This window comes from Oryctolagus cuniculus, chromosome 9 (assembly GCF_964237555.1).
Source record: "Oryctolagus cuniculus chromosome 9, mOryCun1.1, whole genome shotgun sequence".
Taxonomy (NCBI): Eukaryota; Metazoa; Chordata; class Mammalia; order Lagomorpha; family Leporidae; genus Oryctolagus; species Oryctolagus cuniculus.
The window spans coordinates 12,092,485-12,107,924 of record NC_091440.1 but is presented as its reverse complement, the minus strand read 5'-3'; the positions used below and the strand labels follow the sequence as shown (position 1 = coordinate 12,107,924).

At 51.5% G+C, this 15,440-nt stretch overlaps 1 protein-coding gene across 6 annotated transcripts in view; it reads right to left on the bottom strand.

Annotated features, from left to right (window-relative positions):
- Nucleotides 1-15,440, bottom strand: part of TMTC4 (transmembrane O-mannosyltransferase targeting cadherins 4) — a 66,912-nt gene that overhangs the window by 14,691 nt on the left and 36,781 nt on the right. For all 6 annotated transcript variants that reach the window (XM_051850477.2, XM_070048633.1, XM_070048634.1 and 3 more), the window contains 5 exons: nucleotides 14,334-14,505; nucleotides 14,093-14,224; nucleotides 1,563-1,642; nucleotides 1,290-1,397; nucleotides 1,039-1,180 (listed from right to left, as the gene is read on the bottom strand). In XM_051850477.2, coding sequence (XP_051706437.1) covers nucleotides 1,039-1,180; nucleotides 1,290-1,397; nucleotides 1,563-1,642; nucleotides 14,093-14,224; nucleotides 14,334-14,505 — 634 coding nt within the window. The remainder of the gene's footprint in view (nucleotides 1-1,038; nucleotides 1,181-1,289; nucleotides 1,398-1,562; nucleotides 1,643-14,092; nucleotides 14,225-14,333; nucleotides 14,506-15,440) is intronic.

Here is a 15,440-nt window from a genome sequence, read left to right as displayed (position 1 = left end):
CCGGTGCCCAAACGGGATGCTGCACTGCAGGTGGAGGCTTAACCTGCTACACCACAGTGCCGGCTCAGGACACATTCATTCTGATTTCCATCAAATAGCTTCAAAAGCCTTTCGAATAACTCCCACGCCCTCTGAAGCTGTCTCTTTTGGGAGAAACTGCCCCGCAGATGAAGAAGATCTCCCTCAAGGACACAGAGCAGGAAGCTCAGAAATCCCAGGCGTGTGCTTTTCAAATCTCGGTTTTTACTCAAGTCGTGCTTGAGCCAGAGAATGGATGTTTATCAGAAGTTAGCCCTTGGAGGACTGCTTTACAGGGAATAAGCAATTTAAGGTGTTTCAGCAGCAGGTGTTGGCTGAGCTAGTGGGATGCCGGCTAAGATGCCTACCTCCCATATCTAAGTGCCTGGGTTCAACTCCCAGCTCTGGTTCTTGACGCCAGCTTCCTGGTGACCCCGGAAGCAGTGCTGAGGGCTCACGTGACAGCGTCCCTGCCACCCACTCAGGAGACCTGCATTGAGTTTCCAGGTTCCCGCTTCAGCCATGGCCCAGCCCCAGCCATCGTGGGCATCTGCAGAACGAACCAGTGGATGGCAGCTCACCCTTGTCTATTTGCCCATATCTCTGCCTCTCACATAAACAGCTAACAATTTTAAAAAAGAAAAATAATTTACTTATTCTTTAGTTCAAGCTATTGCCTTGGTGATCTCTGAAACCTGATCAATTCGAGCTGGACTGCTCCCTAATTGGAGCTTAAAATAACATAAGGAGATGAAGCAGCTACCTGCAAGTGAGATAAATGGGAGAGGTCTTCAAAGAGTTCACGGGAAAATGCTTGCTATGAAAAAATATGCATGGATTTCAAAGGTTTTTTTTGCACTGAAACAAAGCTACTGTTTAATTCCATTCTCCCACACATTTCAGAGAGTATTTCCATACGTGTGAAAGAACATGCCGGATGGGTGTTGCTACTGTGATTTCATTACCATGAGGGAAAAACTCAGCCTTCTCTGCTGTAGACCCAGGCCTCCGTGAGCTTACCAGGCGCCCGAGGTTGTAGTAACAGTCTGGGTACTTCCTTCTGTGTTTAATTGCTGTCCGGTAACTCTGTTCGGCAGCTTCGAACCGTTTCAGGCTGTTCTGTACGATGCCCAAGTTCATCCACGCGGCAGCAAAGTCTGGCCTAGAAGAGCATTTTTTTTTTAAATATATATAAACAAGACAGAGTCCGACGGAGATGCTGGCACAAAGAGGCCAGCTGTCACCGGCACGGGTAGCAAGACAACGCTTACTGTATCTGCACGGCCAAGGACAGCAGCTCCTCAGCTTCCTGGAGCTCATTCCTTTCTTTCAAGATATTTCCAAGATTATTCATGGCGTGAACATACTTGGGGTTTAACCTGCAAGTTGAAAGAGAATCCAAGCCAACTGTTACTGCTCATAAGTTCCTACTAAACTTTTAAGGACCTGGTTAAGGTATCTCAAAGCTGGGGTCTTCAAGGGGACAGGGGAATACAAGAGGTGCATGTACATGGTATGTGCTCTGGGACACCGGTGCGCAGTACCTGACAGCTTCCCGGTAATATCTGATAGCAGCAGTTTGGTTGCCTTTGTCGGCCAGGTTTTTGCCAATATTGTAGTGAACCTGCAAATAGAGGTGATAGTTTGAAGGATACACCTGGATGACAAGGGATTCTTTCTCGAGAGCCAGGGCATCTGTTATATTTTCTAACTGAAGACCAAAAAAAGTGAAAGGATTTAAAAACAAAAAAGCCACCCACCAGAACTTGGGCTACAAGCCTCTAGGGGCTAGGCTGGGGGCTGGCTTGTGCTTTAATTCCCTACCCTGCAAAGAAAAAGTTTAGAAGAAAAGGAAGTAAGGAACACAGCACATCACTACAGTTCCAGAGAAGGAGAAAGAACTAAAGACCTGACCAGAAAACGCCAGAACATCACGAAGCCAGGCTCATCCTACTATGAACCCCTCAAATCCCCCTCCTCTCCCACACACCCTAGTAGAGCTGGTTCACAAAGCCCAGCCACAGGTGCACAGGAGAGGAACAGCGACTCTGTGCCCTTTCATGTGCGACACGGCTCTTCTGCTGCTATACAAGCCTTTCGCCTCATACGCGTAGTGGTGGAGAGTTTACGTCCCTCCCAAAGCCTGAAGTGGAAATGCCAAATGCTAATGTGCCTTCGGGAGGTGATTCCATCATGAGGGTGAAACCCAGGTGAACGTCATCAGTGCCCTTAAGGAAATCTCCCAGGGGCCGGCACTACGATGTAGCGGGCTAAGCTACTGCCTGCAATGCCAGCATCCCACATGGGCACCAGTTCCAATCCCGGCTGCTCCACTTCTAATCCAGCTCCCTGCTGTGGCCTGGGAAAGCAGTGGAAGATGGCCCAAGTGCTTGGGCCCCTGCACCCACGTGGGAGACCTGGAAGAAGCTCCTGGCTCTGGATTGGCCCTGCTCCAGCCAGCCTGGTCATCTGGGGAGTGAACCAGCAGATGGAAGATCTCTCTCTCCTTCTGCCTCTCTGTATCTCTGCCTTTCAAATAAACAGCTGGCACCTGTGACGCAGGAAGAGGTCCTGAACAGACTCCCACTCTGCTGCTGCTTTCCTCTCGCACTTCCCAGCCTGGCAACTGTGAGAAGCCAACGTGCGCGGTGTCAGCTTCCGCTAGAGCAGCCTGATCCAAGACAGCACCTCACAAAACCCATCCTGCCATCCCCTGGGGAACCACAGACACGAGGCCCCATACGGCAGCTGGAGACCCCGTGGGGAGTGGATGCCACTGGGCCTCTGCCTTGCGGAGCCCCTGGCTGTCGATCACACGGCCACAGCAGTGTCACACAAAGGGCTCGGAGGCTTCACAGGGCAGGTGCATCGTGAGGGTGGGGCCCCGTTCCAGGGAGGCAGGGAGAGCTGTCCTGAGGAAGGGAACCAGCTGAGATCCAAAGGGGCAACCAGGCAGAGGGGTGCAGGAGGCAGCAGGCGCAGGCTCCAGGGCTGGGAGGACGCGGGTGTCTAGGCCAGAAGCTCAGCATTGCTAGGGGGCCCAGGGTGAGGACATGATCTGGAGAGCCCAGCAGGAGCCCAGCAGAGGCCAGTGCAGGGTCTGACGGGGAGGCCCCTGCAGCAGTGCAAGCAGAGCAGGGCAGCTGCCCACGCTCAGAGAAGCGAGCAGGAGACGGCAACGTGGCAGGCAGGGAGGGAGGTGCCACAGAGGGCTGCGATCACCCAGCCAGCCAGCCAGCCAGCGAGCAGGGGAGAGGCTCCAGAAAACCTCCTCCTCCTACACCCCCGGGGCCTGGAGTGGAAAGGCCCAACACGGAACACAGTGATGAAAGATGCACCTGTTCTAGACGTAGGTGCGGCGGCATTGAAGCCGAGAATGAACTCAATGCAAGCGACCTGTTTGTTTTAAGTGGTTTACTTTTTTTTAATTTTTAATTTTTATTTTTTAATTTTTTATTTTTTGACAGGCAGAGTGGATAGTGAGAGAGAGAGAGACAGAGAGAAAGGTCTTCCTTTTACCGTTGGTTCACCCTCCAATGGCCACTGCGGCTGGTGCACCGCGCCGATCCAATGGCAGGAGCCAGGTACTTATCCTGGTCTCCCATGGGGTACAGGGCCCAAGCGCTTGGGCCATCCTCCACTGCACTCCCAGGCCACAGCAGAGAGCTGGCCTGGAAGAGGGGCAACCGGGACAGAATCCGGCGCCCCGACCGGGACTAGGACCCGGTGTACCGGCGCCGCAAGGCAGAGGATTAGCCTAGTGAGCCACAGCACCGGCCGTGTTTGAAATCCAATTTTATTATAAATTTTTTTTTTTAATTTGAGAGGCAGTGTGTTGGGGAGGGAGCAGTGAGAGAGACAGACAGACAGGGCTCCCATCTGCTGGTTCACTCCCCAGATGCCTGCAGTGGCCCAGGCTGAAGCTGGGATTCAGGAGCTCAACCCAGGTCTTTCAAGTGAGTTGCAGGAAGCCACGCACTCGAGTGACGGCCGCTGCCTCCCATGATCTGCATTAGCGGGAAGCTGGAGTCGGGAACCAGAGGTGGGAACCAAACCCAGGCAACTCCAACAGGAGACCCAGGCGTGTTAACCACCAGGCTGAACGCCTGGACCCTAGCCGAGGACTGTCGGCACCTGAAGGGACTGACTGGCAGAAACAGGGCTCACGGCTGCAAGCCTACAACTTCAGATCATCTTAGAAGTGAGGGTGGCGAACATGAGGCATTTCCCAATTCGACACAGATCTAGGACAAATGACAAAGAAAGGAGCTGGAACCCCAAGTAGGACCAAGGTGGCACATGAGGACAACTATCAAAATATTTGCTTTTGGGACCACACACGAGTGCCGACAGCAATGTCAGAGGAGATGGTGCCAGGGTGATCAACAACAGCAACGGAACTGCCGGCAGCTGGTCCACGCCAAGCGCCGCCCACAAGCCAGGGGCAGCGCGGCGCTCCCCAGACCAGCAGAGGGGACAAGGCTGCCACTCCCCTCCCTGCTGCTTCAGCACGGGAGTGCATCTCATCTGAGGCTGTGAGGCTACACCTGCGCTCCGGCTCCAGACCTTGCTTCTGCTGAGTCACACCTGCTACTGGGTGCTGCCCGCTCAAACGCTCTGGCTCCAGACCTTGCTTCTGCTGAGTCACACCCGCTACTGGGTGCTGCCCATCAAAGCCATATTTAGATTCACTGATAACCGTATGTTTTTCTATTTTATTTGTTAATTTGAAAGGCAAAGTCAGGGGTGGGGAGCTGGTTCACTCCCCAGATGGCCTCAACAGCCAGCGCTGGCTCAGGCCGAAGTCAGGAGCTTCGTCTGGGTCTTCCTTGTGGGTGCAGGGACCCAAGCACTTAGGCCGTCTTCCTCTGCTTTCTCAGACATATTTTTTTAAAAGATTTATTTCATTTATTTGAAAGTCAGAATTACACAGAGAGAGGAGAGGCAGAAACAGAGGTCTTCCATCTGCTGGTTCACTCTCCAATTGGCCGCAATGGCTGGAGTTGTACCAATCTAAAGTCAGGAGCCAAAAGCTTCTTCCGGGTCTGCCATGCGAGTGCAGGGGCCCAAGGACTTGGACCATCTTCTACTGCTTTCCCAGGCCATTAGCAGAGAGCTGGATCAGAAGTGGAGCAGCTAGAACTTGAACCAGCACCCATATGGGATGCCAGCACTGTAGGTGGCGGCTTTACCCACTATGCCACAGCGTTGGCCCCTCTCAGACGTATTATCAGGGGGCTCTATCAGAAATGGAGCAGCCGGCATAGAAACCGGTGCCCATATGGGATGCTGGCATCACAGGCAACAGCTTTACCTGCTACACCATAGCGCCAGCCTTGCTTTTTTCTCAAAGTAAAACAACGTCTCAGACTGTGCGGTATCCCCTCAGGTTCATATGTTGAGCCTCTAGTACTTCAGAATAGGTCTTTAAAGGGAAAATAAGGTCCCGAGGGTGGGCCCCAGTCCCGTGTGACTGGCATCCTTGTAAGAAAGGGAAACCTGGGGAGCTAGGGTTTAGCCTCATGGCTAAGAAACCTGCACCCCCCAAAAGAGAGCATACGTTTGATTCCTGGCTCCAGCTCCTGACTCCTGCTTCCTGCTAATGCAGCCCCCAAGAGGCAGGTGATGGCTCAGGTAATTGGGTTCCTGCCACCCAACTAGGGGAACCTGGACTGAGTTCCTACTTCCTGGCTTGGCTGCAGGCACCTGGGGGGAACCAGCAGATAGAAGCTCTCTTTGTCTGTCTGTCTCTGTCTCTCAAACGACAACACAAAAGAGGAGGAAATCTGGACACACAGAGAGATGCCAAGGAAGTGTGCGCATGAAGGAAGACCAGATTTTAGAAAGTCAATTATTTATTTTATGAAAGGCAAACAGAGCTCTCCCTCTACTGATTCACTCCCCCAGATGTCTGCAACAGCTGGGGCCAGGCCAGGCTGAAGACAGGAATTTGGCAGGCACTAAGTACTTGAACCATCACCTGCCACCTCCCAAGGCACACACTAGAAAGTGGACTTGGACTTGGACGTGGAGCTGGACCAAGGACCATGCACCCCTACAGGGCATGTTGGTGTCCTACGTGGTGTCTTAACTGGCCTAACGCTCACAACAGAGGTTCCTTTGAAAGCATCAATTTAGAAGTAAATGGGTAGGGCAAGCTCTGTAGCACAATGGGTCAAGGCTGCTGCTTGGGGTGCCTATTCATCAGAGTGCCAGCTGGAGTCCTGCCTCTGCTTCCAATCCAGCTTCCCGCTAAGGTTCACCCTGGGAGGTAGCAGGTGGTGACATCAAGTATTTGGTTTCCTGCCACCCATACGGGGGACCCAGATAGAGTTCTTGTCTCCTGCTTCTGTCTGGCCCAGCCTAGCCTGTTGCAGCCATCTAGGGAGTGAGACACTGATGGAAGAATTGTCTCTCTCTGTTGCTCTCTCAAATAAATGAAAATTAACTTAAAAAAAAAAAAAAAAAACAAAAAACTAGAGGGAGGATGGAAGTGAGCAAAGAAGGGTAGGATACAAAGTATCAAAATGCTCTTAAGGGTCTGGCACTGTGGCATAAGGGGTAAAGCCATGGTCTCCAGTGCCCACATTCCATATGGACACCGGTTAGAGATCTGGCTGCTCCATTTCTGACCCAGCTCTCTGCTGTGGCCTGGGAAAGCAGTAGAAAATGGCCCAAGTGCTTGGGCCCCTGCACCCATGTGGGCGACCTGGAAGAAGCTCCTGGCTCCTGGCTTCAGATCGGCGCAGCTCTGGCTGTTGTGGCCATTTGAGGGAGCGAACCAGTAGATGGGAGATAGATCTCTCTCTCCCTCTGCCTCTGCTTCTCTGTAACTCTTCCTTTCAAATAAATTAATAAATAAATCTTTTTTTAAAAAATGCTCTTAGTAGAAGGCTAAGCCACCACCTGCAGTGCCAACATCCCATATGAGCATTGGTTCAAGTCCTGGCTGCTCTACTTCTGATCCAGCTGCCTGCTAATGGCCTGAGAAAAGCAGCCGAAAATGGCCCAAGTGGTTGGGCCCCTGAACCCACATGGGAGACCCATGTGGAAGAAGCTCCTGGACCCTGGCTTTGTCCTGGTTGCAGCCATTTGGGGAGTGAGCCACTGGATGCAGTGGATGGAAGATACCTCTTCTCTCTCTCTCTCTCCTCTGCCTTTCAAACAAATAAATATTAAAAAAAAAAAAACACAAAAATGCTCTTAAAACAGGATATATGAAATATATGAAATCTGTTTCTTTTATATAAATAAAAATTAAAAAAAAAAGAAATTCCAAAAAAGTAGATACATTACTACTTCCCTAATCTGGTGAGAGGAATCGCAAGCAGAGAACTTACAGGTGGTACACTTCACAGGATAATAGATACTTCCTGAACCAAACAAGTACCCTTTCACAGGTAAATTACAGATCGGCAGAGGCTTGGCCAGGATGCACATCCTGACAAGGATGCCCTAAACAGTCCAATCGTGTGCCTCTGCCAGCCCCAGATGGCAACTGTGAGTTCACCTCCCACCCGTGCACAGAAGAACCGGAACTGGAGAAGCCAGCCCGGGAGTGTGCCCTGGCGGTCCCCCAAAGACAAAAACAGCTCCTACTCAGACTCTTCCGACCCCAAGCTCTTTCTGTTTTCTTTGTGAGCAAATTCTGTTTTCTCGACAGAAAGCTCAGAGTGCGACTGCCCCTACAGACAGCGCTCCGTTCCCAGCTCAGACGGGACACAGGCAGAGGGCCGCCTAGGGACTCAGAGCCACCGCTTCAGCAGAACCAGTTACAAAGCCAGCAGCGCCCTAGAAGGCTGACTGTAATTAAGAACCAGGAAACAGCTTTAGCCTGCGGGTTAAGTGGAGGGAATGCACCGAACAGAAAACAGCTATCCAGGCTGCAAAATACAAAGCTCACAGCCAGGTTACCTGAAACAGTGGTTAGAGTTTTGGTTCTAAGGAAGAGAAAAGACTGAAGCAGCCTGTTAATCCTTCAACTTTCCCTCTACCTTTGTGGTTCATTCACTGAAGCAATGAGCCAGCCAGAAGCCAAAGATAAAATCAACACTGTGACTCAACACTGTGACTCAACGGTCTGCAAACAGAGAGAGGCATCAGCAAAGAAAGGGACACTGGGGGCCAGTGCTGTGGTGTAGCAGGTTAAGTCGCTGCCTGCAGCACCAGCATCTCATACAAGCTCTGGTTCGAGACCTGGCTGCTCCACTTTTTTTTTTTTTAAGATTTATTTACTAATGTAAAAGACAGAGTTACAGAGAGAGAGAGATCAATCTTTCATCCACTGGTTTACTCCCCAAATGGCCGCAACAGCTGGAACTGGGCTGATCTGAAGCCAGGAGCCAGGAGCTTCCTCCAGGTCTCCTATGTGGGTACAGGGGCCCAAGGACTTGGGCCATCTTCTGCTGCTTTCCCAGGTGCATTAGCAGGGAGCTGGATCGGAAGTGAAGCAGCCGGAACTCGAATCTGCGCCCACGTGGGATACCAGCACTGCAGGAGGCAGCTTTACCGGCTACAGCACAGGGCCGGCCCCTGCTTCACTTCTGATCCAGCTCTCTGCTAATGCGCCTGGGAAAGTGTCGCTCCCCCTCTTCGTGGAGGAACGACACCAAGCCCTGCCTAGGCTTCATATCCGAGTCACGGCACCATTATGTCGCTCCCCCTCTTCGTGGAGGAACGACACAGGACCCTGCGCTGTTCTTTCGTCTGCTCGGCCCTCCCCGGGTTTGCTGCTGGTTCTTCCCGGGTTGGCTACTATCCCTTCCACCTCCGTGGAAGGGCAGTTCCCCCTGGCCGCATTCCCCACTTCCGCAGGGGAGCGGCACACCGCCGGCCGGTTCTCTCGGGGGCTGCACGGGTTCCCTTAGATGTTCCCCATAGATGTTCCTGGTGCATGCCGTCTCTCTCCTCCTTTATAGTCCTCCTCCGCCAATCCCAACTCGGCTGCCACACGCCGAGTACGCTGCTCTCCAATCAGGAGCAAGTCCTACAGTTAATTGGTTGAACTGGAGGCAGCTGTGCGGAAGCTGTTTACTTCTCTCCCAGCGCCATATTGTGGGAGAGCAGATGCATAGAATAAGTCTTAATTCCAGTAACTCAGTCTAGTCCGGTTGCTCCCCACAGATCCCCCTTTCTTTTTATTTTTTGGCGTTGATACGCGCCTGTCTTCGGTGTCCCGCAGCACACACTCTGCTCTACTTGCTAGAGTTGCCACAGGCTCTTACAAGTCCTATCAATCAGGCAAACCGAATCCGGGTCCTCTCTTCGCCATGTTGTGAGGAGGTTTTTAGGCGCTGATGCGTGCCTGTGTTCAGTGCCCTGCAGCGCATGCTCTGCTCTGCCTGCAGGGGCTTACAAGCCCTATCAGGCAAACCGAATCCAAGCCTTCTCATTGCCTTTTTGTGGGGAGGCCTTACTGATGTTAATTCGTGCCTGTCTTCGGTGACCTGCGGCGCATAAGCTGCTAGCCGCCGCAGGTGCTCATCGTGCTCATCGCCTCACTTAATCAGGCAGACCGAATCCAAGCTCTCACATTGCAGTGTTGTAGGGAGGCCTTTCTATTTCTCTATTTCTCTATCTCCGGGCATTCCTATTTCTTCCATTTTACTTCTATCTTCCAGCATTCCTATTTCTCTCACTTTACTTCTAAACTTCTGTTTCTCTTATCCCCGCAGCTTCCTGCTCTCATTCCATTTCTAAACTTCTGTTTCTCTTATCCCCGCGGCTTCCCGGCTGCGCCCGCCCCGAGGCTGCTTCTCGGCAGCTTTCCGGCGCCTCGCCCTGCCGGCAGCTTCACGGCTCCGCGCGGCTTCACGGCTCTGCGCGGCTCGGCTTCGCGCGCTCCGCGGTCTCCACGCCCTTCGCGTCTGCACCACGGCCTCGCGCCAGCCCCGTTCCCTATCTATTCACGCCCCGTGCTCTCTGCACGCGGCGGCTTCCGCGAGTAACACAGCGTAGCTTACGTGTCCGCCACTAGCATTCAATCTAAGTTCCCCGGGCTAGCCTGGCGAATTCAACCCAGCATACGTCTCCGCCCCACGGTTTGGCTTCCCGTCCTTTGCTACCCGGGCTAATCAGACGGATCCCAATCTGGCTTACGTTTCAGCTTCTGGTTTCAACTTTTCGCCCCCCATTCCCGGGCTAACTTGAGAATCCCAAAGTGGCTTTCGTATCCGCCTCAGCCTGCCCCCCGTGGCTTCAATTTCCCTAACACTTTTCTCTACCCGGTATGTTTCCCCAAGCTTTCCTCCAACAATATTCCTCCCTCATTTCTCCTGGCCTCTCCCCACAGTCCGCGTCTGAGTCTGTTTGTTCTAGCTTTCACTTTCGCTTTCGACCTTAGAGATTTCTCCCAGCTTCCCCCCGTAGTCCGTATCCGAGTCTATGCCTAGGCTTTCAATAGCTCCTTCCGGCTCCTTTTTCGTCCGGCTTTTCCCTAGGCTGTTTGCTAGTCTCTCTCTCCGATATTTTCCCTAGGCTGTTTGCTAGTTTCTCTCTCCGATATTTTCCCTAGTTCTTCCCGTTTCTTCCCTCCTAGGTTTCCTATCCGAGTCACGGCACCACTATGTCGCTCCCCCTCTTCGTGGAGGAACGACACTAAACCCTGCCTAGGCTTCATATCCGAGTCACGGCACCATTATGTCGCTCCCCCTCTTCGTGGAGGAACGACACAGGACCCTGCGCTGTTCTTTCGTCTGCTCGGCCCTCCCCGGGTTTGCTGCTGGTTCTTCCCGGGTTGGCTACTATCCCTTCCACCTCCGTGGAAGGGCAGTTCCCCCTGGCCACATTCCCCACTTCCGCAGGGGAGCGGCACACCGCCGGCCGGTTCTCTCGGGGGCTGCACGGGTTCCCTTAGATGTTCCCCATAGATGTTCCCCATAGATGTTCCCCATAGATGTTCCTGGTGCATGCCGTCTCTCTCCTCCTTTATAGTCCTCCTCCGCCAATCCCAACTCGGCTGCCCACACGCCGAGTACGCTGCTCTCCAATCAGGAGCAAGTCCTACAGTTAATTGGTTGAACTGGAGGCAGCTGTGCGGAAGCTGTTTACTTCTCTCCCAGCGCCATATTGTGGGAGAGTAGATGCATAGAATAAGTCTTAATTCCAGTAACTCAGTCTAGTCCGGTTGCTCCCCACAGAAAGCAGCAAGGTGGCTCAAGTGCCCAGGCCCTGCCACTTACCTGGGAGACCCAGATGGAGTTTTGGCTCTTGACTTTGGCCTACCCTAGCCCTGGCCATTGTAGCCACATGGAGAGTTAACTAGCAAATGGAAGATCTCCTCCCACCCCCTGCCCTCCCCAGAACTCTTCCAAAGAAATAAATAAATTTTTTAAAGGCACACTGAATACCAGCACTAAACTCCTTTGTTCCAAATATTCTAGAAATATTGGATATTAAACTTAAAATGTTTTAACACATTAAAATCCTTTCACTCATTCTGGGTCAATGCTTAAAGAAATAGGCCATTGTGGTCTATGATTTTTTCACTGCTACGAGACTTTGGAATTGTACCACAGAGTTGATATTAAGTACACAGAGCTGTAAGACTTAAAAACTGACAACTAGTGTAAACACAATTAGATACTTGGCATCTCAGCCACAGTGGGCCCAGGGAGTTCAATTTCCACTTGGTCCAATTCAATGACTAATACTGAGAATCCGCCACAGGCAAGGGGCAGGGGTGACTTTAAACACAAGTCCTCATAAAGGCATCGGCATGTCACCATCTTGGTTTACAGACCTGGGCCTCCACGAGAGCCAGCCGCCAAATGCTCACGCAATGTTCAGTGAGGACCAAGGGACCCCAGTGCAGAGCGGAGCCCCTACAAGGAGCTCCTGCTAAATGAGATCACTTCCCTGAAGTCCACCTCGCTTCTTCAAAACCAGGAAGTAAAGACCATTTTACAATGTCTTATAGTGGAAAGTTAAGGGGGGGAAAAAAACCAGCAACACTCACTCTGTCTTGCTTACATTGCCTGCTATGATTAAAACAAGTTCTTGGAAAAGGACTATCTCTGTGGGTGTGTTTTGCAGACAAGTCTTACACGTATGCATGGTTTAAACTAAAACAACACCATTCCCACCGCACCCTGCTGAGTGTGTGCATGTCTGCCCCGCACAGGCTGTCTTTTCCGCCCGACTACGTAAGAACTCACTTGCCAGGCACACTTCTAGGCCCAGGCATCACAAATATCGCCCCGGGCACAGGGCCACGCCAGGCCCCCGTCCCGCTGCCTGTGTCACTAACCTTCAATGCCTCAGTTTCTCCCACCTGGAAAGATAGAAAGCAGGACTTTCTCTCCCAGAAAACCTAAGCAGGAGGAAAATGGAGATTAATTACAGAGCCCCTCTAAAGAGATGTGAGTTCCTTGTGGGGAAGAACTACATAAACAGAAGAGGTAATTACCACCACTCCAACAGAAAAGCAGAACTAAGGCAAATCTCCTAACACTGATGAAATTAAATCACTGGCAATTTATTTTGCGTAGCAGAAAACAAACTGATAGGTCAGCAAATCAAATTAAAGCAAAAGCACAAAGTACTTCATGCTCTCATCTAAATCTCTTAGTCATCAAACACAATAAAGGCCCAGCATGGAGTCAGCACCTCTTTCTATGCTGTCTTTCACTTCAGGGCCACAGTAACACCCCGGCTGTTCACGATTCTGCCTGAACTCACTGCCCTTTCTTCAATGCACAAGGCGGAAATGCAGAAACTCCAGAGCACCCCCACAAGGAGGTAGCTACCTGAGCAGTCCCAGCAGCTCAGAATGGACAATGCGTTGCTATTTAACCATATAAGCTACACAAACAGAAAGGCCTACCTTAACCCCCATTCTGAGTTCATGGCTTTCCTTTTCTGTCACTTTAACGTGAATCCAAAGCTAACAGGAACCTATGAAAGCTGACATTTCTTGAGTACCTACTATGTGCTGCTACCCACCAGCCACCACGTCGGGGCCCTCGAGCTCAGTCAGCCCTCACAACAGGCCGGTCCCAAGCCCTTGCTCAGAGAAAGGGCACCGCAGGCTCAGAAAACTTTAGTTTCACCACAAAAGGTGCTACTGGTTGGGTCAACATCATGGATTCTTCAAGAACACGCGTGAAACAAATTCCTTCCAGACTGCTTCAACGAAAACCACTGCCAAACGTGCTCTACACGTTGATGCACACTCCCCTGACGTAACAAAAGGAATCGCAGGCAGACACCTCAAAGGGACACACCTGTGCACTACTGCGCAGTCACAGCACAACGTAAGCTTCCTGAACCGAACTTGTAGGAATTACACCTTCAAACCACGTGCAGAGAAAGCTGCTAATGCGACAGCAGTGTGGGTTTTGCGTGTTGCACAGCGTCAGTGTGTGTCTTGCCCAGCCCCAGACTGGAGGCATGACGTCACCCCCCTACAACCACTAAAGTCAGTGATTCGCCAACTGGAAGAGGAGTAAGAACTTGTTTAGGGACTGGCGCTGTGGCGCGGCAGGTTAAGCTACCATCTGCAGTGCCGGCATCCCATATGGGTGCTAGTTCGAGTCCCAGCTGCTCCACTTCCGATCCAGCTCCCTGCTAATGCACCTGGGAAAGCAATGGAAAATGGCCCAAATGCTTGGGCCCCTGCACCCCCGTGGGAGACCTGAAAGAAGCTCCTGATTCCTAGCTCTGGCCTGGCCCAGCCCCGGCCATTGTGGCCTTTTGGGAAGTGAACCAGCAGATGGAAGCACTCTCGCACTTGCTCTCGCTCGCTCTCTGTAATTCTGACTTCCAAATAAAATAAATAAATTTTTTTAAAAAAGACCTTGTTTAAGTGATCTGCTTCACTGTTGTTTAGTTTCAATGATTTCTGCTGACTTGTTTTGCCTAAGTGTCATTTTACTGAATCTTATCAAAATCATTTAAACACACACACACACACACACACACACACACACACACACTCATACACAGAAAAGGCCCCGTCACTGGTCACTAACCCTAACCCTAACCCTAACCCACACACTAGATTCCGCATTAGCTGAAGAAGTTCAAACATCTGCCCGTAGAATCTTTTCTGAAGGAAATGTGACCGCGAAGGTACCTTGGCGTTGAGGGGACACACGGACAGGGCACTTCCGAAAAGCTGATCCTCACTGCGCCACTCGCTGCTTCGGGTCACGCACCGCAGCACGTTGGTGACCAAAATCCCCAGGACCACGGCAGCAATGAGTTTCTGAGAGAGAGAGAGAGAGAACGAGCGTGTGTGTGTGCAACGTGCAGACAGCATCGGCGAGCTGTGCCCGGTCCTTCTGGGGTGCACACACACCAAGCCTGCTGGATACCTTTTTCTTGGTCTGTCTGCTCAGGGCTCCAAACCCGCAAGTCAGCAGCACGCAGTAGCCCACGCTGGGAAGGTAGAGGACCCGCTCTGCAACCACGAAGCCCACGCGGAAGAAGAGGTTACTCGCAGGCAGGAACGGGATGATGAGAAACCCCAGGCCCAGGGTGAGGATCCTGAGAACCGAAAGGGTGCAGGCACAGGGGTGTTTTCAGATGTCTCAAAGCCACAGTCCCACCCGACACTGCGCTCACGACGAAGACCTTTGTGTTTCATGCCACCAACTTAGGAAAGGCCGCACTGTCGGCACAAAAATGTCACTGGGAGAGAGGATCTGGCCTGCGTGCCAGCACAGGGGCAACACCCAAAAATACAAGTCACTGGTCCTCAAGTGTAAGGAAAAAGCGCACATGCAATTCACATCAATAACACTCACATGATTATATCTGTGGGGGCTGATCGATGCACCTGCTCCAACCACTCAGTGCGAATCAGTCCCAATTAGCTCAATGGGGTCTTCAGGGAACTCCCCTACCCCTAACCAGACTTAACAGGAATCGGAATTTCTTAACCAGTTTAATTGTCAGCAAGTCCGAATGTCAGAAACCATTTTCGGTTCTGTATCACTGCAAATTTCAGAGAGACGGCTGAGCACTGACAGACTTCTAGAACCAGTGGGTGATTTCCGGCGTCCCCCATGATGCAGGACCATGAATGAGGAAACTAGGCCAAATTTGGTGTCTCTGTGCCCGCTGTGCCTACAGCATTTTTTTTCAGGTCTCTTTCACATGTCTAAGTGAGCTGGAACTAAAGTTTGTTGGTCTTTAGAATGACTAGCCATTTTAGACACAGGTGAACTTAAAATCTGATTTATTTTGACAAATTACTAATCTAATTCCATAAACACACGCTTAGAAGAAATCATCTTAAACAGTTTTCGTGAAACACATTTGTTTTTCCCAATTACTTTCTCAATAACTTTTTTTTTCCACCCAGGAAGAACAGTCTCTTTGGACAGCAGCCCATTTTGTACCCAACAATAACAGGAGGAACCGTGACAGCAGTCACCAGGGTTTTTTGAAGAATTGTGCAATAATGGGCACAACACACA